This window comes from Dipodomys spectabilis, unplaced genomic scaffold (genome assembly GCF_019054845.1).
Source record: "Dipodomys spectabilis isolate Male_0828 unplaced genomic scaffold, ASM1905484v1 ptg000145l, whole genome shotgun sequence".
NCBI classification, from domain to species: Eukaryota; Metazoa; Chordata; class Mammalia; order Rodentia; family Heteromyidae; genus Dipodomys; species Dipodomys spectabilis.
In genome coordinates this window covers 27,195,085-27,220,131 of record NW_024870822.1, presented here as the reverse complement: position 1 = coordinate 27,220,131, position 25,047 = coordinate 27,195,085, and the positions used below count along the sequence as shown (strand labels likewise).

General features: G+C 43.3%; 1 protein-coding gene across 5 annotated transcripts; it reads right to left on the bottom strand.

The window, feature by feature from the left end:
- Positions 1 to 67: 67 nt before the first annotated feature.
- Positions 68 to 23,252, bottom strand: Fhip1b (FHF complex subunit HOOK interacting protein 1B). 5 transcript variants are annotated; one of them, XM_042691493.1, is made up of 12 exons: positions 23,158 to 23,252; positions 14,289 to 14,617; positions 13,511 to 14,149; positions 13,010 to 13,168; positions 12,742 to 12,828; positions 12,369 to 12,536; positions 7,693 to 7,772; positions 7,293 to 7,498; positions 6,091 to 6,882; positions 3,361 to 3,539; positions 3,040 to 3,202; positions 68 to 586 (listed from the first exon to the last, which is right to left on the bottom strand). In XM_042691493.1, the coding sequence occupies exons 2-12, from the start codon at positions 14,424 to 14,426 to the stop codon at positions 228 to 230; spliced, it is 2,970 nt and encodes a 989-aa protein (XP_042547427.1). In that variant the 5' UTR covers positions 14,427 to 14,617; positions 23,158 to 23,252; the 3' UTR covers positions 68 to 227. The 5 variants fall into 5 exon arrangements, with proteins under 5 accessions (XP_042547427.1, XP_042547431.1, XP_042547429.1 ...); XM_042691497.1 differs by having other exon boundaries at positions 6,685 to 6,882; XM_042691495.1 differs by having other exon boundaries at positions 7,335 to 7,498.
- Between the last annotated feature and the right edge of the window lie 1,795 nt (positions 23,253 to 25,047).

Here is a 25,047-nt window from a genome sequence, read left to right as displayed (position 1 = left end):
CCTATGTACAACCTTTTGGGGGCCCCACCCCACAGACAAAGGGTGGGAAAGAAGAATGAGCACAGAATAGAGATTTCCCTTTTATACATATTGCAACAAGTTCTCCATAAAACATTCATCTGAAATAAATTAAAAAGTCCATTTGCCACTGCCTCCAAACATTCAAAGGAGCCTGCGACCTGGCCTCGCCCAAGCCACCTACGGCCCTGATTGTCCATGGAAGAAAATTAAGGATTGAGGGACCCAGAGCCTGAGATGAGAGGGCTTGATCCCTCCTCTGAAGTATCCAACAAAAAAGGCGACGTGACAGCATGGGCCTGGGAGATAGCAGCCAATTCCTTGAGAAACTCAGGGAAAATGACGGCACAGTAGACAGCGTTCTTGACTCGCAGAGCCTCACCTTGGCGCTCAGGAGCTCCACTCCGGGGAAGAAGAACTGGAGTGGAGGCCCCCGGGGAGCCCCCACCTAGTCCAAGTCCTGCTCCGTCTCGCCCAGGCTGAAGGACCTGTACCGCCTGTCGAGCCCTGGTTGGACTATGTGCATGCCGCAGGAGTAATTCCCCCAAGGATGGCCTCCGGCTCTTCACTGGGAATAAACAAGGGGATCAAGAAGGTGCTGGGATCAGGGAAACTGCCTTAGTCTGGGTGAGTAGATTCCCCCATCCCTCTAGGTTCTTAGACTTCTCCACTCAGGTTCTGAGAGAATGGAAAAAAACAAGATGAACCAGAAAAGAATCTCGCGGTTCATTTTCTGTCTTGTCTGAAGATAACTGAAGAGAGGGAATATGTTCTTTCTGATACCAAAATGCTGCCTGCCCAGCCTCTGCCACTCTATCCAGACCTCCTCAGCCAACTTGTTTTAACCAGCCAAAACTGGAGCCACTTCATTTCTAGCTATGTCCTTCCCTCTCCATACCCTCTTACCCTGAGGAAGTCTCTTTCCAATCACTACTCTAACACAAGAGACTTCTCCATCTGCAATATTCCTATCACTCTCCACAATTGAAGTAACCACTTCTCTTTCCCTATCTATCCTGTAACACTTGGATCCACATCTGCTATGTTTCCAATACTCACAGGGGCTACATATATGCACAATCATAGTTCCAGAACCATTTCACTTTTGTCATACTCCACTGTTTCTCTAAGATCCGTTTTTCTGTACTACCAGTTCACTGTTCATCTGTCCCTGTCTATACCTCCTTTCTACTGGGTGTGGCCAGACAATATTGTGTCAGCTGAGACTTAAATGAGCTGTTCTCTCTCCAATTTTCAGGCAGATTTCTAGACCAGACCTATTACCACTAGCTAGACTAGACTCAAGCCTCTAGATCATGATACATACGTTCTCTACCTCTACAGAAATGTCTATAGAAATGCTATACAAATCCATTAACTTGTCATTTCACATCTATCTTCTTAAAACCCAATGAGCACTTCATGTCTGTTTGTAGATGCCTGTAGATTCCCTATCCCTACATTTTTCCTCCACCTTTCTTTCTGGCAATACTGGAGTTTGAACTCAGGACCACACTCACTTGGCTTGCCTCTTTAATTGGCACTGTGATCTCTTGAGCCATGCCCTCAACCCTTACTTTTTTATTTTGGAGACAGATTTTCATGAACTTTCCACCTGAGCAAGCTTCAAATGGTGATGCTCTGCCTCTCCTGAGTAGCCAGGATTACAGGACTGAGCCACCAGTGCCCAGCACTCTACTTTTTTTTTCATCCTTTCTAGCTTAATTGTACTATCTTCACCTCTTTGAGAACCTCTGATTTATCCTCTAACTGACTTACTATTTTACATTCCCTATCTCACTAAACTTTAATAATTTCTTTTCATTCTTCTATCTCATGGATTCATCTCTGGGCTTAAGAGCTTAGACTATATCTTATCTTTCTTTGTAGTTTTTTGCTCATCTGGTGACTCCAGGGCTAAAACTACAGAGGCAAGAAAGAGCCACAGTATTAGACCGTAAGGAACTTAAGCAGAGTCTTTACAGCTGAGCAAAAACCCTTATGGTACTCCTCCTCCCAACCCTCACACTTCTCCATCTCTATTTTCACCCCCAGATTTGATTAACAAAGAAACAAAAAAAAAGACATGAAATCCCTATCTGGTATTCTAGATCCTATTACTTGCACTACATGTAGGACCTTGTTCCTTCTGTCATCTCTCTCCAGTCACTCTCCAGATTCTAAGTTCTTTGAAGGAAGAGATCACATCACTTGTATTACCCTGAGTCTCCTATACTAAAACAACCAATACAAGTGCTCAGATACATATGATGCAAAAAATGAATTTCAGGGGCAGCCTTAATTCTTCCTTCTTCCCTCAAGCACTCACTAAGTTCTTTCAACACTTGCTTCCACCTTATCAACTGCTTCCTTTCCTTCCCACTATTCTAATTCAAGCCTTCCCTAAACATATATGCATTATGAAGCCCACTGACTCTTCTTCCTGACTTCTCTTGCCCTAACTCTAATTCACTTTTGCTTAGCTATCTGCCCACTGACAAATTTAAGAATCTTAAGTGGCTACCCTTGCTGAAAAGATCTTTTACCCAGACCAATTTCCTGAGTAGAACCTTCTTTTCTAGCAAAATCCAGCCTTTCCTTTAGCTATTCTTCTGTCTTTAAATCCCCTGCTGTAACTAAACAGTCCAAGATGTCTCCTGAACAAAAGAATAAAAACCTCCTATTCCCTTGTCTAAGTACTACCTATATCTCAAGGGCCATGTCAAATGTCACAGCCTCTATTAAACTTTTAGTGTCTTAATCTAATGACTATTCTGATCCCCTTGTCAGTCTCGAAGTCCTAAAGCAATTTGTGTTGATACTACTGATTGGGATGGAATATTGACAGCACTGTATTCTAGCCACTGACTCAAATCTAGGACAAACATAAAGACTCAGTTTTCTACAACTCTCCAGTCCCTGGCATGAAGTTTCACCTTAATTAAGGTTTTACTTCAACTAACCAGGGCTAATAAGATACCTAGGGAGGGCAGGAAGGGGGTGGTGGGATAGAAGCCTCACCTAGGGAATCGGAGCGGCGTGGGGCAGGTCCTGCTGTAGGACCCTCACCCCAGTCCAACTTGCCACGGGCAATGAGGTACTTCTTGGCTTTAGATAGCAGTGCTGGGAAGTCCTCCTGGGACGCCGCAAAGCTCTCAATCTTATTCTTCACAGAGCCCAGCACCTATGAAGCACAACCTTATGACATTTCTGGTGGTTCTAGACTGACACATTTCTTTCTAGTCCCCATGGATCTGTTCCCAGCCCACCCAGGGTCACTCCAGCTGCGGGCTGGGCCCACCATGGAGCCTAGACGCACCCATGCATGCATGCATCGCACACCTGCAGCAGGGACTTGACACTGGGCTGGAAGACCATGTTGGTGTTGAGCAGGAAAGAGCGGAGCAGGGGCTGGGGGTGACAGGCCAGCTGGGCCACCAGCCCCGTCAGCAGGAAGTTGACATAGACGGAGTTCTGCAGCATGTTCTCGAGTTTGGCAAAGAGCACAGCCATGAAGGGGCCTGGGGAGGGGTGGGCACAAGGATATAAGGCCTGAACACAATGCACACTGCACGCATTCCTCCCAGAAACAAGAGACCCCCACAAGAGGAAAATTACAAGTCAAACTCTGAGTATGTTTGAAAATCTCATGGCTACCTATTCTGGAGCAAATAATGTGGCAGATACCAAATGGACTCACAAGAGTCCAGATGACAACAGCTTTTACTCATTAAGCTGAATATGTATAAAGACCTTAGGATCTTCAGATTTCAATTTACTAGTAACATTACTGAATAAGCAAAAGCTCTCCAATCTTTATTTTCCCACTTGATAAAATAAGAAAATATACCTACCTCATAAGAGGAACAATATAAATCAATGTAAAATATTAAGCCTATGATCTGGCAAATGTTGTTTTGAATTATAACCAAAAGTTACATAATTCTTCATTTTTGAAAAGCTTTATTGACTAGGTTTACCAGAAGAATGAATAGGCAGAGATAGTGACTAGGACCAAAACACAGAATCAGGTTTCACATAAAGCTGAATAACATTAAATTTGGTCAGAAGAAAAAAATAATAATAATGTAGCAAAAATAATGAAAAGACAGTTTCTGTTTAAAGTTAGGAGATAAATCTTTAAGGAACCAGAAAAGACATCAGCTCTGTCTTTTAGGAGCTAAGAAGAAAATAAAAGTGTAGCTTGGCTCAGGGGCACAATAAACTTATTTGTAAGACTTTTTTTCAGTGGGAGAGAAGGTAAGAGAAGGGATCAGCATTACATACTAAGAAATAACCTCAATAAACACTTATCACCAGCTCTAGAACCACCATAGACTTTCTGATCAGGGATTTCTGGAGGAAAGAGAATATATCAACAAATGGAGAGAGAACAATGAGGTGTAAAAGGTGGTGAGTTCTGAAAAAGTTCTTAGAATAGCTGTTCAATGTGCCCCATGACTAGCCTTAGCTCAACAATAACTCTAGTTTAACAAGGTCCTAAGGTAACAACATATAATCTTGTTATTCCCTTACCTCTTCTTTCCTGGGAGTATCTAGTAAGAGCCAATTCAAAACCCTCACATGAGTTTACAAAGAAGAAAAATAACAAACTTAAACTACTATTTCAAGTCTGTGGGAAAATCTGCACACCACTTCCTAGTGGTATTGACCAGAAAGAAACAGAATTGTAGCTAAATAAATGAAAAAAGATATTTCTTTTCTACAGCCTGCAAGAAAAGCAGTCAAAATCAGAAGCCTTGCTACAAGTAGGATAGTCAGCATTTCACAGGCCTGTCAGGCCACAAACTGATCAAGGCATAAAAACTTGACTACAAACAACTAGAAGATAGTGTGACCAGTAGAGGGTAATGATAGTGAAAAGCTACCTACCATTTGTTGAGTTCTCACAATGTGTTCTATTATAGTAAGTGATTTAGAGGAATCAACAGCAAGAGGTGGGAGGCTAACTTAAGTAATGTCTAACTAAAAGCGTATAGTTTGGGCTTTAGCCACTACAGTGCCTCCCAGAGTTATTTTGGTTGTTTTTCCATGCACAGAGTGTGGATTAGAGCAAGAGAAAGGCTAGCATGGCTCTAAACAAAAACAAAGAAGAGCTAATCCAACAACTCACAGGTCTAGCTGCTCCAGGAACATCCTGGAGAACCCAAAAGGGTTCTGGTGAGCTTAGGGCCAGGCTTCATCATTTGCTTTCAAAACACTATCCCATCCAGGCACTGGTAGCTTGCACTGGTAATGCCAACTACTCAGGAGGCTCAGATCTGCAGATAGTAGTTCAAAGACAGCCCAGGCTGAAATGGCCAAGAGACTCTTCAATTAACCAGAAAAAACTGGAAGTTGAGGTGTGGCTTAAGTGGTAGAGTGTGCCAGACTTGAGCAAAAAGAAAAAGCAAGAACACAAGGCCCTGAGAGTTCAAGCCTCAGTAATGCAACAACAACAACAAAAATCTCACCCACACTGCTTCTTCTTTACTACTAATCACAAATCCCAAAACAGTATTATTGGATGGTCATGGCAACCAAGAAAGTACAAGGACAGTGGACAGGAGAAAGATGAAATTGGGCCCTTCTTGGAAAGGCAGAGGAGGAGGAACTAGGCAGAAAAGACATCTACTAGAGATGACATTAGACCATAAGAGAGCTGACAGAAGATGCCATACCTAATACTCCATACATACTGGTAAGAATTACACAGACAGGTGCCTCTCACATAGAATGGAAGACACTATGTCTTCCATATGGTTCAGATAGAGTGTGATACCAATTATAAATCCCAGGAAATGGCCATGCTAGGGGTAGGAGGAGGAACATGCATATGGGACAGACAAACATAGCCCAGACATAATACTCAAACCAGCACAAGCATAGATGACAGAGACAAGCAGGAGAACACAACTATGGTATGATATGAATGTGGAAGGGACCGAAGCAAAGTAGATGAGGGCTAGGCAAGTACACAAATGACATAGCCAAGAAGTCTCAGAAATCAGCACAAACATTATCAAGAACATGCAAGTACACAAAAGAGAAGGCCTAGGCTGAGGAGCTTACCAGTGAAGGGCTGGCTTGGCAGCTGGTTGAAAGTCCGCAAAGGGCTGCTGAGGAAGGGGCCAGGGAGCTCAGGGGGACTGGTAAAGCTCTCGTAGGCCTCCTCCTCCTCAAGAGGTAGGGGAGGCTCTAGGGGGACTTCAGAGCCAGCTCCACCATTGCTCAATGCTACTTCCAGCTCCTGGAGCTCTTGCCCAAAGCTCTCTAGTCCCATCATGCCCTCGGAGGTACCCTCTAGCAGTTCCCCAGCTCCCTCCTGTGGGGCCAGTCGTGGTACCAGACGAACTTTCTTGGCCCCTTCGGGCCATGGTCCTGGTACACCATTGAGCTGGGGTGGGGGTAGGTGGCCAGGGCCCTCCCCTACACCTGCAGTGAGCCCCCTACTCCCCAGCTCTTCCTCCTCCCCTTTCCCCACATTGTCCCTGTCCTCCTCAGTCAAGAGGCTGCGTTTCTTAGTCCGGGAGCCAAGAGAATTGGGCTCAGGAGGGGGCCGCTCGCCATCATAGGGGGCAGACCAGGTACGGCAGGCTCGGACACAGCGGTCCACACCACGGCGCGCCTCACGCAGATACTCCAGGTAATTATCTTCCAGCTCACCAGGCTCCTCCGTAGGGCAGGGCCGTCGGCCAGGGCTAGAGGATGGGGATGCAGAAAGCCCTGGTGAGCGAGGGACTGGGCCTGGGGACTCAGAGCCACTCAGACTCTGCTGCCGAAGGAAGAAAGCCAGGCGGGATGGTGTGGAGGGCCGAGGAACTGTCACCACAGAAGAGGAATCAACACTTGGGCTTCCAGGGCCTTCAGAGGGAAAAAAAAAAATCAAATAGGATTAAGGAGACAGAGGCTCAAAAGATGAGATAAGATACCTATAGAGATTAGGAGAGAAGGCAATAAAGAAGCAGAAACTTGGAACATATTTAAATAGATGCCCCTCCAACCTCCAAATTAACTTCTTTCTAATTCATAACCCCCTTTCTCCATGAACACAACCCCCCCCCCAAAAAAAATGCAAAAGGAAGAGTATAGGCCTAAATGAAGAGGAACAGATTTTCCCAGAAGTCCACCCTAAATTTCTTTTGGAAAGTTAAGAATCCTTCCCGCAAATTTCTCATCAATCTCCCCAAAGAAGAAATGTCAATCATGACAACTTCCCTCCCCTCACCCTAGCCCTGCCTTCTTGCTAGGCTGCCCCAGAACCTAGGCCATACCCGTGATGTCCTCCCTTTTCCCTGCCTCTCTGCTAGGCCCACCTCGTGCCCATGAGGCATGCTCTGGATGAGGTGGGCTAGGGGCATGGTGCCGACAACAGCGTGGGATTAGGGAGAGAAACTTGTCAGCTGCTCGTCCATAAAGATCCACATCCCGTACAGCTGGCTTCTGGCTCAACATCACATGGTTACACGGAACAAGATACCTGGGAAAGACAGCAGAAAGGAGACATGGGATGGATGAGGAAGGAAGAATAGTACTTAGAACAACCAGCCAATGAAACTAAATGGCTAAGCCAGGATGCAAGAGGATACTCAAGCAATGTCAATGTAGCCCATCACCCCAGCAAAGCACAAGGCCCTGAGGGTTGGCCATCCCTCAGCCCCCATCCCCTGGTACCTGAGAACCAGCTGCAGTAAGACATCCTCACAGCTGAGGTTCAGGAGGGTCCTGAAGAGACTCAAAGAGACCATGCAGAGCTGAGGGTGGAGAAGAAAGAGTCATAATAAGAGCTTTTTTCCCCTCCAAACTGCTTACTAAATAGAAACCCCCTTCCCCAGCCCCATGGCCAACCAACCACTACTAGAACAAATATATGCAGGTCAAGGAACATAAAAATCATTGAAGCTATTAACTAGCTGATCACATATCTTTGTGGGCTTCACAATTCACAGATAGAAATGATCTATGCTTCCGAAACAATGGACTTCTATAGACTATAGACATATCAGCAGACACTCTGGCTATGTTTACCTGTCTGCTGATACTCCAGCAGTGTGCCAATGAGACTTCAAGAAAAGAGACACTCAGAAATACTCTAAGTGAATGACTAACAGGAAACAACAGCATCATGATAACCAAGTAAATGCCTGTTAAAAAGTACTATAACCACACTAAATGCCTACCAATAAGGAACCAGAAGGAACCTGGAAGAATCCCAACTGGGAAGAGGGTGGAGCTGTGAGTATGGAGTCTGAGTCACCTCTCCAACCCCAGGGCTTCTCAGAAAAACTCAAGGGCAGCTAACAGGAAAAGGAAAAAATAGGTGGGTCCAGAGCAATGAGAACCTTTTGTTTTAGAAAATGTAGGTTTATTCATCTCTGGCTATGTCAAAAGCTCACATGTAAACTGCCCCTCATCTCTGAATCCCAACAGCATTTTCTCTGTACTTCCCTATGGCAAGCACATCAGACACCTTGAGCTCCCTCAAGACAACTAATGAGTATCAGTCTATACTAATGAGTATACAGTCTATGTGTTAATTATTTGTTAAGTGACTATAAAAAAAATAATAACCACAGAGTAGGAGAAAAGGTGAGACAACACTTTACATTTTGGACAGCATGGATGTTCAAGAAGCTTATCCTAAATGATAGTTTTAACTAGCAATAAAAAAAAAACTGATTCAATGAAAAGTATGAGAGTTTTTTCCTTCAAAGACGCCCACATCTTCATTTCCAGAACCTGTGAACATTTTGCCCTACACAACAGCAGAGATTTTGTAGATGTGATTAAAATACAGATTTTCTAAGCTAGGCACCAGTGGCTTGTGACTATAATCCTAGCTACTCAGGAGGCTAAGATCTGAGGATTGTGGTTCGAAGCCAGCCCAGGTAGGAAAGTACATGAGACTCTTACCTCCATTAACCACCAGAAAACTGGAAGTGGTGCTGTGGCTCAAAGTGGTAGAGCGCTAGCTTTGAGTGAAAGAGCTCAAGGACAGCAACCCAGGTCCTAAATTCAGGCCCCACAAACAATGGGGGAAAAATACTTTGTGGGTCTGGTGTTTTGTTTTGTTTTGGGGGGATGTGTATCAGTGATAGAATGCATGAGGCCATGGACTCAATCCTCAGCACTGAAAAAAAAATTATGGAATTCAAGATAGGAAGATTAACTCATATTATCTAGGTAAATCCAGTCAAACAACACGGGTCCTCAGAAGCATAGAAACTTTTACAGCTGGGTCAAAAAGAAGAGAGGCTATGTGAGTACTTGTCTAGCACACAAAAGACTGTGGGTTTGATCTCCAGCACAGAGAGAAACCAATTGAGAGAGAAAAAGGGAAGGAGAGAGAAAGAGAGCTACAGGCAGGCATAGAAACAAAGACAGAGACAGAGAGAAAAGAACTTTGAAATACCACAAACACTTGACATATCATTGCTAGCTTTGAAGATGGAAGAAGCCAAGAGTCAAGATTTGGTTGACTCTAATAGATGGGTATGACTTTCACAACATGAAAATGGCAATCTGAGTTTCACAACTACAAAGAAATTAATTCTGCCAACAACCCAAATATGTACTCCAAAGTTACATGATAACAAATCTGAAATTGGCATGGTAATGCATGCCGTTATTCCCAGCTACTCAGCGGTGGAAATCAGGAGGACTAGTCCAAGCAAATGTTAGGCAGATTCCATCTCAACAATGATGGCAGCACACATCTGTAAATCCAGCTACAAGATGACAGGTAGAAGGATCAGAGTCCAAAGCAGGCCCTAGGAAAAATACAAGAACTTAGCCAAAAAATAACTAAAGCAAAAAGTGGACCCAACAGTGGAAGATATGAGCATCCTGTAGTCAGAAGAGATCTGACTCTTCACCTAAGAACTAGGAACCAAGAAAAAACTCCCCCAGAAAGGTTCCTAAAATGAAGAACTCAAATGAGACTAATAGAAATAAGTGCTAAGGGTGTTGGAGGTACCAGCCAATGAGGAAAAGTGTCACACACCAAGTCTGAGTCCCAGTCTCAGACCAAAAAAGAAAGAGGGAGAGAGGAAAGAAGGAAGGAAGGAAGGAATGAAGGAAAGGAGGAAGGGAGGGAGGGAGGGAGGGAGGGAGGGAGGGAGGGAGGGAGGGAGGGAAGGAAGGAGGGAGGGAGGGAGGGAGGGAGGGAAGGAGGGAAGGAGGGAAGGAGGGAAAGAAAGAACACAGGCAGGCAGGCAGGCAGGCAGGCAGACTGGCTAAGGACCAAAGACAATGAAGGGAATTAGGGTAAAATTGAGATAAAAAATAGATAAAATCCCAAAGTGGTACAGGATGAACCTGAAGAAGAAAATAAATCAAATTTCTAAACATGAATAGGGTATTCCATGGGGCTAAACAAACATAAGATGGAAGCCTAATTTCAGGATGAGAAATAAAACTTTTTTGATATCCATTCCCTAGTGGTTTACACCAATAAATTTTAACCAAGAACATATATCATAAATACTTTTGAGTACTTTGGGGAACATTTTTAAAATATACATGAAAAAATATATACATGAAAAAAATATATATATATACACACACACATGATCTAGGCCAGAAAGACAACATAATTCAAGAATTATGTTTAGAATCTGCTGCTGCTATCTTCCTCATAGATAACTCTGAATATATACTTGGTTCAGAAATGTAGGTCTAATCCTAGACAGTTTTACATTACGATTCTTTTTTTTTTTTTTGGTCATGGGGTTTGAACTCTGGGCCTGGCGCTGCCTCTCAGCTCTTCAGCTTAACCACTTGAGCCACAGCACCACTTTCAGTTTTCTGGTAATTTATTGGAGATTCACGGACTTTCCTGCCTGGGCTGGCTAGAATTAAAGGTGTCCCAGCTACATTACCATTCTTTAAAACACAGATATCCAGGAACTCACTAGTAGGTAGCTTACTTCTAGAAGAGTTTTGCACAACATTTTTTTTCATTTTGTTTTTCTTTGTTGAGACACAATCTCACTATGTAGCCCAGGCTGGCCTCAAACTCTCAATCCTCCTGCTATGCAGTCTTCTCAGGGCCGGGATTACAGGCAAGGACCACTACACCTGGCTTCTCCAGAACTCTTAATAATCGAAGAACTTCTATTTTAAACACGAGGATTCAGGAAATTTCCAACTATTTGTAATAAAGGAAGCAAACAAAAGTGGCTTCAGAGCCAAAATATATTCCATAAAGTATATAGCTAACCTAATACTTTACTCTAGAAAGCCTTTGGATCTTTATTACCTGAAAACTAATTTTTTCCCCCTTATATATGTTTCTATGGGTTACAATCTAAACATCTTACCCTGGTATACAAGTCCATGTATAATGTGAATCTTTCCTATCTCTCAACCTTCATTTCATCCCCTTTCTCCCTTGCTAACAACACTTCTAGTTTTTTCATTTTCTAAAATACATTAACCCCTTGCCCTATTTTCTCTCTTGCTGTTCCTTCTGCCTAGATTCTTCTTCCATTTGATACTGTCTGTCAGCTGTACATATCCTATATGTCTCAACCCAATGCCACATCCTCAGAGGTCTTCCTTGACCACCTCCACTTCTGGCTTTTTGGTGGTTATTTGGAAAAAAGATTCTCAAGACTTTTCCACCTGGGCTGGCTCTGCTCCCAACCAAGTTTCTCAGATCTCAACCCCCTGAAGAGCTAGGATTATAGGTAAGAGCCTCTGGCACCTGACTCACCTTATTGTTTTCTAAACGTATTTTGTTTCCTAATGCTAGCCACAATTTTCAATTATTTTATTAGCATGTTTGCTTGTCTACCTTATCCATAAAGTAATTTCCAGGGATTAGTGATGATGCATGTCATTATATCCCAGTACCAACCAACAGTAGGTCACGTGTAAGAGAAAGGAATCTAAGTAGACAGGTAGGTGGACATGGGCTCCCAGTTATAGTTCAAATGCAGCAAATCCAAAAAGTAAAAAAGGCAAGCATATTTGGAACAGCTAGATCATCTCTCAAAAAAGACACAAAACTCAAATCTCCAGTCACCCACAGCAGGCCACAGAGTGATAAACAGCTTCAGAGAACCTCGGGGCACTGTTATATTTCAAGCATTGCACAAGTGCAAATCCTATAGCCAAACTAAGCAGTCTAAGTCACCTAGAAAGAGTCACTGTGTTCTAGAAAAACAGGGGAATATATTAAGACCTACAGCCAAAATGGTCAAATTTTCAATGTTAGAAAAATACCACTTAATTTTGAAATGAGTGTCAGAGAAAAAAAGTAAAAAAGGGCAGGAATATCCTCCAATAACCAAGGTTAGAGAGAGACGGCTCACCCAGGTAAGCCAGGACAGAGGTAAGAGCCATACCCGAGAGTTGCTGCCAATTCGGGCAACAAGGGTGTCAAGAATGGTGTGGGTGTCATGCCGGTGTAACAACAGGAATCGCAGGAAGGTACGGAGCAAGGCAGGTTCTGAGATACTCCGTAGGAAAAGTTCCAGATAGGCGGTGCTGGCAATCATCTCCTCCACAGAGGTCTGGATGAAGGGAAGGGAAAGCGTGGAAACTTAGGGCTTTCTTATATATGCACTGAGTCATTTTCCCTTGATTCTAAGTAATAACAAGGAGCAGGAAGGAAAAGAAGAAACAGTATCCCACCCACTGCCTCCCAGATTGGTCCTTTCACTGAAATCACCATCCACACTCTAGTTCCTGATATGCTTTGCCACCTTTATCCCTCACCTTGTGCAAGGCAGGGCCCATCACAGGCACCAGGAACCCATTATGGATATAATCAACCAGCTGCTTCTGCACCAGGGGGTGAGCCACCTATACCAATGTGAAAGAGAAAAAAAGGGATTATGAAAACACTGTTTAGAAGGGAGTAAAATGGTATAACAAAGATAGCTATCCCACCCATAAGATACCACAACTCCAACGAACGGTACCTCTTTCACCCCATCTTTCCAGAATGATCAAGGGTCATACTTCCTAGAAACCCCAGTCTTACCTGAATAACTGCATTGCAGAACTCTAGGGAACTCATAAAGAGTGCAAGAGCTGGCACTCCTAACCAGTCTTCCCGTCGGAGGCAGTGCCAGTCATCCCCTGGAACCTCAATCTTTCGGGGCAGTGAAGAATACAGGGCACTTAGCCCTGTGGCCAGCACCTAGGGAAGATCAGCAAAGGCTCAGACAATATAAAGAGTAGGATGGGAGATAATAGTCCAGAGATTTGATAGGAGTAGAAATAAGAGCTACTACCAAAGCAGGTATTAAGACACTCAGTGTGTCAAGACTTCATCTGGAACACTAGTTCAAACAGAACCTTAGTACCTGCCTATCGTCTAGGCCCATGCTTCATCCCCATTCCAGGAAGCTGCTCTCAAACCTAGGGGCCAAATTTCTGGATGAAAGGCCTTGATACTTTGCCTTTCCACAACTCCTGCATAAGGAAGTGCTATACAGTGTCCACATGCCATACCCTCCCCTCCTTCCTAGAGGATGCTAACCGGGCAGAAGTAAGAGTGATCTGCGATGTAGCGGCCCACAGTAGGGCTCCCAGCTGATAGAGCCATGAGCAACAGTAGGGCATCACGAGCCTGTTGGCCCAGGGTGCCCTCTCGATGGACAAAAGGGACAAGACGAGAAAAGAGGAGAAGACGTGGGGCAGCTCCAGGTTCAGGAGGTGACTGCAGGAAGAACTCAAGCAACGAAGGCTCCCGGGCCACGCAAACACACAGCTGGCTGAGAAGTAACACCAAGCTTTCATCCAGTGCCGGGCTACTAGGCACAGGGCGGCCACAGGCATCCAACAGAGTGAGCAGAGCCTCTCGAACTGGTCCATGCCGCAACAGCGGCTGGCGAGCCTCGCTCACTAACATCTCAAATAGTTTCAATTGCTCAGCCCGTCGTTCCTCAACCCCATCCCCAAGCTCATCCCACTGGAGCTGCCATGCCAGCACACGGGTCAGCAGATCCTCGCGCAGAGCAAACTCCAGCAGGGGCCCAGGGCCAGTAGGAGCTGAAGAGACTGGGCGATCCTCTGCCAGCAGAGTTAACATTTGATACGTATGGTTGCGCACAGCACTGAGATCATCAGCACCTCCAGGAGCTGCCCGAGGGCCTCGCCGCTCCAAGATTCTTACCACCTATAGAAAAGAAAAAAAACAAAAAACAGAAGATGGAAGGAATCTAAGTGACTACATGAAATGATCAAAACACAGAACCTAGAATGTTAGGATTACTCAGGTGGCTGGTGAACTGGACATTTTAGCACATAGTACCTACCTGAGACCAGTGATTCTTAAATACCATGAGGCAGGTCTCAGGATCAGCCATGACAGGGGTCTGTAGACTGGCCCCTTGAGGTACACGGTGGCCAGGGCCCCGGGAAGCCAGTCTGCTCAGCCAGTTCATCCTCTCCATGAGGCAGGCTGGGCAGGGCCAGCAGCCAAAGGGCTATACTTGGAGGATATGCCAGCTGGGGGCTTTCTCCACTTGTGCCTCCAGTCTGCTTCATCCGGTCTGTAGGAGCCAGTAGTTGTCCATAGAGCCAGTGATTATACCAGAGTGGAGTAGCAAGCCCAGAGATCACTGCCCAGTCCAGACTTGCAAATCTAATTCAAAAAGAGAAAATGGAAGGGATAACAGAAGCTTACCTCTCTCAACACCCTAGTAGAAAAACTTAGTCCTACTATTCAACTGAAAACTCCATACACTTTCATGCACAGATACATAGAAAGAGCCAGCATGTGACCTGTATACATCTAAAACAAAACACCTGATTTCTCCCCCAGCCTTTCTATCTTAGTAATACCAACATTCACTTATATGCTTACACCAGAAGCATGAGATTCATCCTGGCTTTCTTTTTTTTCCTTTCAACATCCAGTTCATCAGCAAATCTTGTTATCACTATCCTTAAAACAAGTACCAAGAAGAGGAAGACTTAAAGTGCAAGGCCATGTTGGGTTACATAGTATGTTTGAGGCCAGCCTGGTTACACAGTGAGATTTGCCTTTTAAAAAAAAAAGTAAAAATAATTTTTTAAAATACCAATCTGATCTACTCCAATAGCTTCCAATCTGGTCTCTATACGTCCACTTTTGTTTTAAGGCATTTTTGTGGTTGTTTGAAACAGGATCTCACAACCCAAGCTAACCTTACATTCATGATTCTCCAGCTTCAGCCTCTGAAGTAATGGGATTACAGGTATGTGTGCTTCCATTCTTACCTGCCTGAAAGTTTATTCTCTCCATGCAGTAACCAGAGTAATATTTTAATATAAATTATAACTCATCTCTTCTCTGCTAAACACCCTCTAGTGATTTACTATCACACTAGTAATAATCCCAGTTCCTTACCTTGGCAGGCAGGAGCCTGTATAATGATCTGTAGGCGCTCCTATTAGTCTCACACATACCTAGTCACACAATCACACCGTTCTTCCTTAGTATTTTTTGTTCTCTCTGTAGGAAAGTTGCCCTGTTCTCCTCATTGTTCTCACGGTTCAGTCCTTTTTACGCAACAACTCTCCAGAGACCACACTTAACAATTTTATCTTCACAACTCATCTTCCCACCTCCACTCTCACTTCCTAATCCTACTTTCTTAACAGTTTCTACCATATAAAATGGTCTATTTGTCTATCTTGCCACTAAAAAAATCTGCTATTTAGAGAGAGGGTTTATACCTTATTCACTATTGTATCCCCAGTATTTAGAGTAATAACTAGGGACTCAATAAATATTTTTTTAATGTTTGTATTAACAGGCAAACACTGCCCCAGGCCTAGCCCATAGTTCCTTTTCTACCACACCTATCATCTCTTTAACAGTATTGTCTCTCAAGGACGTAAAACCTTCACAGGAATCACGAGGTTAAGTTGTTCTTCCTCTTTATACTCCAAACAGGATAAAGGAACCCAGAAATCTGACACCAGTCCTACAGTTTGTCCTAAGGTTATATTAACCAATACCCCTTTTAGTCCACATAGCCTCTCAGAATTACCAAATCACAACTACAGGAAGATTAAAAAAAAAAAAACTGTGCTTAAGAAAATATGTAGGACAGGTAACACTCTGGGAAGGACCGTCTTAAAGAGCAAGCCCAACTTACTCAGTGATTAACTCAAAGTATATCCATACTGATAAAGTACCAGATACAATAACCTTAAGCAGAAACAGACAGTTTTAAAGGAAAGGGGAAAAAAAGTTGGAGGGCAAGCATATAAACATAAACTCCAACCAACATATTTATAAAAGTCAGCAACTAGCTCTGCCCAGATACTGTGAGAGAATATAGGGGAACACTCTGTGATACTAGTTACTTAAGACAGCAAAGGAAAAGACTTTCTTCACATTAAAAACAGTACAAACAAAAATATGGCAATAGGAAAGAATGCAACTAGAAAAACAATTACAAGTTTAATGTGACAATCAGTATTTAGAGAGGAGACACAATATTGAGTTAGTGAGTAAATACAGGTAAAGGTTACAAACACAATTACATATACTAAGGAATACTAAGGAGCCTGCATTTTATCTATTGATGTCCTAGAGACAAAGACTAGATGTGCCTTTAAAAATAGGCCAGGCAGAAAGAGAAGGTGATGCTGCAAGATGACAATGGACAATTTTTTAAGCCTTTTCAACAGTTTCTTATTTTTAAAAAATGTGGAAGCATGGCTCTGTGGTATTATCACAGCCTAGCAAGCAAGAGGTACTGAATTCAAATCCCAGTTCTGAAAAGAAGAAAAAAAAAGTTTGGGATAAATTTAGGAAAGTAATTAGCTAAAAAGTAAACCAACTACAATCTGGGAATTCAGTACTTCAGGGAATTCAGTACTTCAGGAAATTCCGTGGGGGGGGGGGGGGGGGGGAGGACAAACAGGAAATAAGATAGCTTAAAGAAACCAGAATGGTGTCAAGAGTTTTCATGTTTTTGTTTTTGTATGGCAAGCCTGAAGGGTTTTTGTAAGTATTAAAATAAGCCTGGGGCTGGGAAGGTGGCTCAGTGGTAGAGCGCTTGCCTTGCATGCATGAGGCCCTGGGTTCGATTCCTCAGCACCACAGAAGCAAAAAGAAAAAAGCTGGAAGTGGCACTGTGGCTCAAGTGGTAGAGCGCTAGCCTTGAGCTGAAGAGATGAGGGACAGCGCCCAGGTCCAGAGTTCAGGCCCCACAACCAGACCCAAAAAAAAGCCTCAAGAAAGTAAGGTTACAGATAAATAAGACAGGGATAACAGACAGAAAACTAAAGTGTAAGGATTAGTATAAGACCAAAAGATATCCACCATCTCTGAGAAAGGAGGACAACAGTAATAAAGGATGGATGCAAATTTAGATAAATGTGAGAGAAAGATAGAGGGAAGTTTCCATCTACCACCATTTCTCCAGCCTGCCACTCTGCCACTCACCAAGAAAAGTAATAGAGGAGGAGATGTAAAGAGGAGAAAAATCCACAGAATGGATGCTTAGCCTTTCAGGCATGCTTTCCTATAAACCATCAAACATGATCATAAAGAGAGCAGTAGCTATCAACAGCAAAATTGCACTGCAAAAAGTACTTAGCCACATTCCCAAGTACTACAGGTTCCAAGTAGGCCTAGATTAAGGAGGGCAAAGTCAAAAGTTAAGTGCTAAGAACCTTCCTCTCCCTGTTACTACTCCCTCTTAGACCTGGGATACTATACCCAGTATATAACACTATGCACACTATATAATACATTCCTTGTTGGTTTGTTTAAAACCTGTCCATACCTTCGTAAATATGATTGATTTAATAAAAGTTTAATTAAACTCTTCTCAAAGCCAACTTGAGCCATCTGCCACCTGCATGGAGCCTGACTAATACAAGAATATTACTGTTTGTATTTTCTCCATCATACCTCACTTGAGAACTGAAAACAAGTAGAAATCAGTAATCAAACAAGAATAACACAAAGTATTAGTAAAGCTTAAGCTCTAGAATCCCTCAAACATTTAAACCTCAGTCCACTGTCTTCTATCTCTGACTATAAATAAATCACTTCACAGATCTGAACCTTAGTTTTCTCATGAATAAATTTCCAATGAAATGATCATTAGTTTTTAAGAATTAAATAACTTACATAGCACTCCAAGTGTAAAGCAGGTATTCTGCTAACTATGTTTCTTTTCTCCTTCTTTCTACTGTGTTTGAGAATATCTCTAACTAAGAGGAGAGAGATAACCTGTTCTGATGTATCTACCTCACACCAGTAAATTGAAGAAAGGCCAAACATCCAATCCCAGCAAAATAAGGCCTTAGCATGTCCAAAACTAAACTTCCTCCAAATTTTAACAAGTTGTTTCTCCCTTACAGTATACCTGGGGTGCCTACTACTATAGGTATCTCTAAGAGAAGAGCCACACTGGAATCAGCACCTCAGAATCCAAAAGTCAGTATTTAACCAAACTGTATTTATTTACTTAAAAAAAAATAAAAGGCCATATCCTATACATAGCTTTCCTGGCAAAGATTACAAGACAGAGAAAAGGACAAAACCACTACCCTCTTTCCTTTCCTCCTTTAACAAATTCCCCAAAATAAAAGGAATAGATGCCTCTCTCTTTCCAGATTTACCTTCAGGCTCAACCACAGGGTAAAAAGGAGAAGAAGCTGATCTCAGATCCACAAATAGCCATGACCAGGCATTCACCTTTACAGGCACACAGCAAAGGTGTCAACCAACCTCACAACTGCAGATGACACAAGGCAGGAAACAGCTCAGCCTCACTTAGGAACCTTTGCCCTGGGAGAGGCAGAAAGGAGGAGGTGGGGCAGCGACGTACTAGCAATATCTTTATCAGGAAGTAAGAGTCCAAAATGACCTTTTAAAGTCCTGAGGTTTATCTCTCCCTACAAAGCCTCTGGCTAGGCAAAAAAAAAAAGGGGGGGGGGGGCTGATTATTGATATAAGAGGAACAAATGGAAGTAAAAATACCTGATTAAATCTCAAAGGTATGAAAAAGAGGGAAAAACCACTTAATAGCCTACCAGTCTAGAGCTCAATTCACATCTTCTCCGCTTTTCTACGCCTCAGACAAAAGGTGTATCCAGATATGGTCACAACTTACCCTCTCTCCTTCCATCACTTCTGCCTCTTACTGGCATCTGCTTATCTGAGTGGACTCTCAAATGAACCTTTGTAACACACAGTGACTGCCTTTTAAGCAGGGATTCCTATAGGTGACCCATGGTTGCTGCTGTAGGAGGATAACAAAGATGAAACTGATCCTAATGGATAAGAAAGTTCATTGGGCAGAGAAAAGACATTCCTAGTACAGGAAGCAGCTATTGCAAGATATCAAGGCTCAAAAAAGTAACATGTTTGCTAGGGAACTGTGAACAATTTATTCAAGCTAGCACACAGAGTAAGGGAGTAGCTGGAGAGGTGAGCTGAGGCCAAATGAGGCCATATTAAGGAATTTGGATATTGTCCTATGGCATATAAAGAGCCAAAGTTTTTAAGCAGAGAAGTTCCGTGATCAGATTTGTATTTTTAGAAAGATCATTCTAGGAATGATCTAAAGAAGATCAAGTTTTGAGGCAGGAAGACTATTTAAATAAAAAATCAGATGAGAACTGAGAAGGAACTAAGCTAGAGCTTTAATGATGAAGTGGAAATGGAGATAAAGAGAAATGAGAGAGAAGGATGTATTAAGATTGTTCTGACTGAATTCACATGAAGGCACAGAAAGAATGGAAAATGACCTGGAAGACCTTGTCTAAATTGAGACAGGGCACTAGAGTGCAAAAACAGGATTTCTGGACAAAAACAATGCACATGTTTTAGACATGCTAATTTTTAAATACTTGTGGAGATACATAGATTATTGTATATGTTTTTGGAACATAAAGAGAAAAACTAGATACAGAGAAGTCATAGCCTCATTATGATAAGTATTTCACATTGTCTCTCTCTAAATTTTAACTATCTTTTCACATATCGATCTCTCCCAACTAGTCTGAGAACTCTCTGAGACTTCATAAGGTCTTTCCTTATTTATCTGGTTATTCTATAAGATGTATCATAAGGGCAGATTCTATGAACAAAAAATAGTTGCTAAATGGATACATGAAAAAATGTATTCTTCTAACACTTAGCAGAGTTACTACCACATAGCAGATAGAATGGTTACACACAGCACCCTAAACATGTTTCTATCTCTACATCTTCATCTGTATTTCATCCTCTCAAACCTACAACTGAGCTATAAAGCACAAGTCAAAATCCATTTAATGTACTATTATTTCAATGAATTTGGTATGGAAACAATAAGCTTACCAAATCCAGTTCCTTCTCCAGTACAGCCAAGAATGTAGATAGTTTCTAGAGCTCTCTAACATGTGACTTCACATCCTACCACTCTCATGACATAATGAAGTTTCTGTGTATACCTGTTGCCATGTTATTGTATTGAACATAACTCTATCCCTATTTATGTCCTTAACATTTCTTTAATTCACAGAACAATTACATATCATTAAAAAAAAACTTTTTGTTGGAATAAGATCTTCTGTGTCATCACAACCCTTCCTATACATCAAAAGCCTTTGCTCCTTTACTTGCAAATCTTCCTCCAACAAAACACGGATAATCTGAGGAAAGCAAATTACATGAGTTCAGTTTGCCACTCTATCCCTATATGACCTCTAGCTTCTGAATATGACTCCTCATCTATAAATTAAGAATTGAATTCCTTCCTCTGCCTACTTGAAAATGCATAATGAAAACCAGTCAAATTTCAGATTGTTTTGGAAAGCAATTTGGAAAGTTGGATTACATAGCAAATGATTACTATGAAAGCATGTGTGCTGTACAGATTTCCAAAGTTACACAGAATTATGGAAGAAATGCAAGCTTTCTCCATTTGAAACAATCACAGCATCATCAATCTAAATTACAGGATTTTATGAACCAGTAGATTTAACATTTTAATTAAAAATAGCATTGTTCTTTATTGTTTGGTAAAAGACTATTTTTAAAAAACTTAACATCTGTTGTCACTATTAATCAGTGAAACAGTACTGTCACACACAAAAAATAGGAAAGATAATTTCAGTTTAAAATTATTTTCATGGGCTGGGAAGATGGCTCAGTGGTTGAGCGCTTGCCTTGCATGCCTGAGGCCCTGGGTCGATTCCTCAGCACCACATAAGCAAAAAGAAAAAAGCCGGAAGTGGCGCTGTGGCTCAAGTGGTAGAGCGCTAGCCTTGAGCTGAAGAGCTGAGGGACAGCGCCCAAGCCCAGAGTTCAGGCCCCACTACCGGACCCAAAAAAAAAAAAAAGGTAAAATTATTTTCATTAAAAAAAAACTTACTATGTTGTCCTTGTTGCTCTGCTTCCTATCTTGTATGAATGAAAACTATTATAAACTGGTTCTTGGCCCAGTGTTTAGAAACCTCTTCTAAGTCCTGTGTTATACACATAGGTTCTACAGAGTTCTGATGCCAAGAGTTCAGGCCGCCAACGATTCAACCAGTATGAAGATCTACCACAGACAGAATAGGTTCCTCTGAAGAGTTAGCCTGGCTGAGACTCTAGAACAGAATGAAGACAGAGGCAGAGAATGCTCTGGATAGAAATGGCCTAACTCTTCCTGAGATTGGAGAGAGAATCAAGATGTCTCAGCTCCATGGCAGACTGTCAGTAGAAAGGAAAATTTACTGGCATGAAAGTGACCATTATCATTGAGTAACACTCCAACTTCCCCAAATTTACAACATGGGTGTATGTACGTTTGGTGGAGGAAGAGGCTTGCAAAGTATTAATAAAGTGAACTCAATTACAGGTATGGTAGGAGAGATGAATTGCAAAGAATAGGACAAAACTTTTTGTTTGTTTTTTGTTTTTGGGTCCGGTCACGGGGCCTGAACTCTGGGCTTGGGCGCTGTCCTTCAGCTCTTCAGCTCAAGGCTAGCGCTCTACCACTTGAGCCACAGTGCCACTTCCGGCTTTTTTTTCTTTTTGCTTATGTGGTGCTGAGGAATCGAACTCAGGGCCTCAGGCATGCAAGGCAAGCGCTCTACCACTGAGCCACCTTCCCAGCCCCAGGACAAAACTTTTGGAAGTGGCAGAAATGCTTCATACGTTCGAATGGTTTCACAAATATGTATATACGCCTGAACTCATAAAATGTACACTTTGAATAGGAGCAGTTTATGTAAATAAATTTACTTCGATAAGACAAGGAGAGCATGCCTAAACATAGTGCTGTATATGACAAACTACATAACTTCCATAAAAGTGGAATTAGCGATTGAAAGTGGTCAGTCAGTCCAATATACACCACAACCACAGGAAAAGATCCACGGTGGAATAAAGTATCCAGAAGCAGGTGGAGAAAATAAAACACAATCGTAACAAAAAAAAAAAAAAAAAGAGGAAAAGTATTTATGAGAGCCCACCTTCATGAGGGCCCACTTTTTTTTTTTTCCATCAAAAGGAAGAACTTGAGGATCTGAGGTTCCAATCATCCCTCTGCTTGTGAATGAGGCTTAACACTGCCTTTCATTATTGTAGCTACTCTTGCTCATGATGCTTTCTTCTTCTCATCAATCCACCCAATCCCTCCCCCCACCCCTCCAAAAAGAAATAATAGGATCCATGAGGAGCAGAGGAGCCAAGTGCACAATACTTCACCCACACTGTCCGACTTGGTCTCACACTATTGCTTTCCATGGACAAGACAGTCCATCCAAGGAGGCCCCAAAACCAACCCCAGATCCTCATCTCTCCCCAGCCCCCCCCGGTCTTGCCTTCAGCCCCTCTCATCGCCTCGCCTCCACACACCCCAGGCTCCCCCTTTGGCCCTTCTAGTCTCCCCCCACCTTCGCATAGGCCTCACCCCCTAGCTCTTGTCCCAGGACTGTCCCTCACCCTTGCCCTCCTCAGCCCGGTCCCTATGTAAAACATGCACACGAGTTTCCTTCAACTTGGCCGCTCGGCGTCTCGGACTCGTCCATTCACCCCTCGGCTCTCGACCTGCGCCCCTGCCTCAGACACGGACCCTCCCCACCTGCCAACCCCGCACCCCGCGTCCCCTCAACCAGTAGTTACCAAACCTGGGTGCCAGCACTCCCTAGCCCCTCCGGCCCTGAAACGTCTGTCCGAGCCCGGAGGCCCATGCATACCGTCCACACTCAGAACGCCGACCCTGACCAAGGCCTGTCCTCCCGGCGGGTGCTAGGTGAGTTCAGGCCGCCGCCATCGCTCCTCAGGCGCACCAGCCGCGCCCCGCCCCGCGCCACACGCAGCTCGCGCCCCCGCGCACCACACGTAACCGCCCAGCGACGCACGACTGAGCAATGGCGTGCCCGCTCATTGGCTGAACCGGGCCGAAAGTCCGAGCGTCGACGCTTGTTACCTAGCAACGGCGGAGCGCTGGGGCGGGGTCGCCGACGGCATTCCAAGGAAGGAATACCGCCTCTCCTCCTTCTCCCCACCCCGTCACGCCAGGCCCCGCCCCTCAACGCTGGAAACCCCGCCCATCAAAAGGACTCCGAAGTGTCATAGGAGCAGACCTCTAGGGAGGAGGAGCCCGCGGGACGGGGGGCGGAGCCTGGCCAGGAAAGGTCGAACCAGAGAGGGCAGAGGGAGGAGACTTCCCGAGGCAGGGAAAGACCAGGAGGGCTGGGCTTCGGAGAAGGGTGAGCAAGGGGCGGTCCCACGAGCCCTGGGCGGTGCCTAGGGTGGAGGAATGCACTGCAGTGGGAGTGGCTATCCTTAAAGCGTAGGTCCTGGGGCGGAGTCAGCAGGTGGGCAAGGCCTGTAGAAAAGTGGACCCCCCCCCCCCCCCCCCCCCCGAGAGAACTGCAAGGGCACTAGCTCATTTGCCCTACCTGCATGCATAGCTTCCCTTTTTCCTTAAAAACCCTGGTAATGGCCGCCTCTCCCTGACTACTGCAACTATTCTATACCCCTTGGGTACTTTTTAATCAAGGATTAAGTGCCTAAATGACAAGTCTAAATTCCAAATCAATTAGAACTGGCCTTTGCCTACAGGGCCTCAGACTTTTAACCAGATACAGACAATCACACCACAGTGTAGTAAAATCTATAGTAGAAGCTAAGTCAGATCAGCACTTTTGGATGATTTATGTGCCCAGGGAATAAGAGGGAAAGAAGAGTCACTGTGTTTAGGGAAGATTATCAAGAGAGGCTGTTTGATGCTGACATAAACTTAAAGAAATGGTCATTTTAGATTTAAAGAAAAGTTGCAAAAATAGTACCCCTACCCATTTTCTCCTAATGCCATCATCATCTTATATAATCATAGAGCCAACATGAAAACCAGACAACTAGACTTTATCTGAAATAAAAATAAAAAACATTTGAAAAGAAAAAAAAAAGAAATGTTAAGTTGCAGCCCAAAGGATTAACATATACAAAGGCAAAAAAGAATGGACAGCGTGTAAAGGGTGCTCTAAAGCTCTGCAATCAGCACAGCCCGGGGAATATACACAGGAAAGGTCAAATGAAGCTGAAAACAGTAACAGATGTCAGGTACTAGAAAGTTTTGTAGGCCATGGCAGGAGTTTAGATTTTATCCTTGGAACAGGGATTTAAAGAATTTTATACACGGTCAGATTGCTAGCGAGGGATCACTGCCAGAGGTCCTTCAAGAGGCCTAAAATAGGATAAGAATGTAGAGAAGTGGATATGTAGACATTAGCAGGGTTTTATGACTGGGTGAAAATGAATGGAAAGAACTATTAAACATAGGTAGTTTATATGAATTTAAAAACAGGCAAAATTGAACTATGTTATTACTAGTCAGAGCAGTACTTATCCTTGGGAAAAACATTGACTGGAAGGGGGAAGAGTGTAACTCCTGAAACTGGTAATGCTTTGTTTCTCAATGTGAGTGCTAATACACAGGCATGTTCAATTGTCAAAACTTATCAAGCTACCTGCTTAGAAAATGCTTCTATTTCAATATGTTTAAAAACACGTGAGATAGACAAAAAGAATAAGAAAGGTTCTTTTCGCTCAGACTTTCATAGATTTCAGTCCATAACCAC

Bases quoted from the DNA above. Each gene is read 5' to 3' on its own strand.
- Fhip1b (XM_042691493.1), bottom strand. From the start codon at position 14,426: ATGGAGAGGATGAACTGGCTGAGCAGACTGGCTTCCCGGGGCCCTGGC. The intron at 13,169-13,510 runs GTTAGCATCCTC...GATCTTCCCTAG, and splicing joins ATCACTCTTACTTCTGCCCG to GTGCTGGCCACAGGGCTAAG. The intron at 6,883-7,292 runs GTATGGCCTAGG...TTCCCTCTGAAG, and splicing joins GAAAAGGGAGGACATCACGG to GCCCTGGAAGCCCAAGTGTT.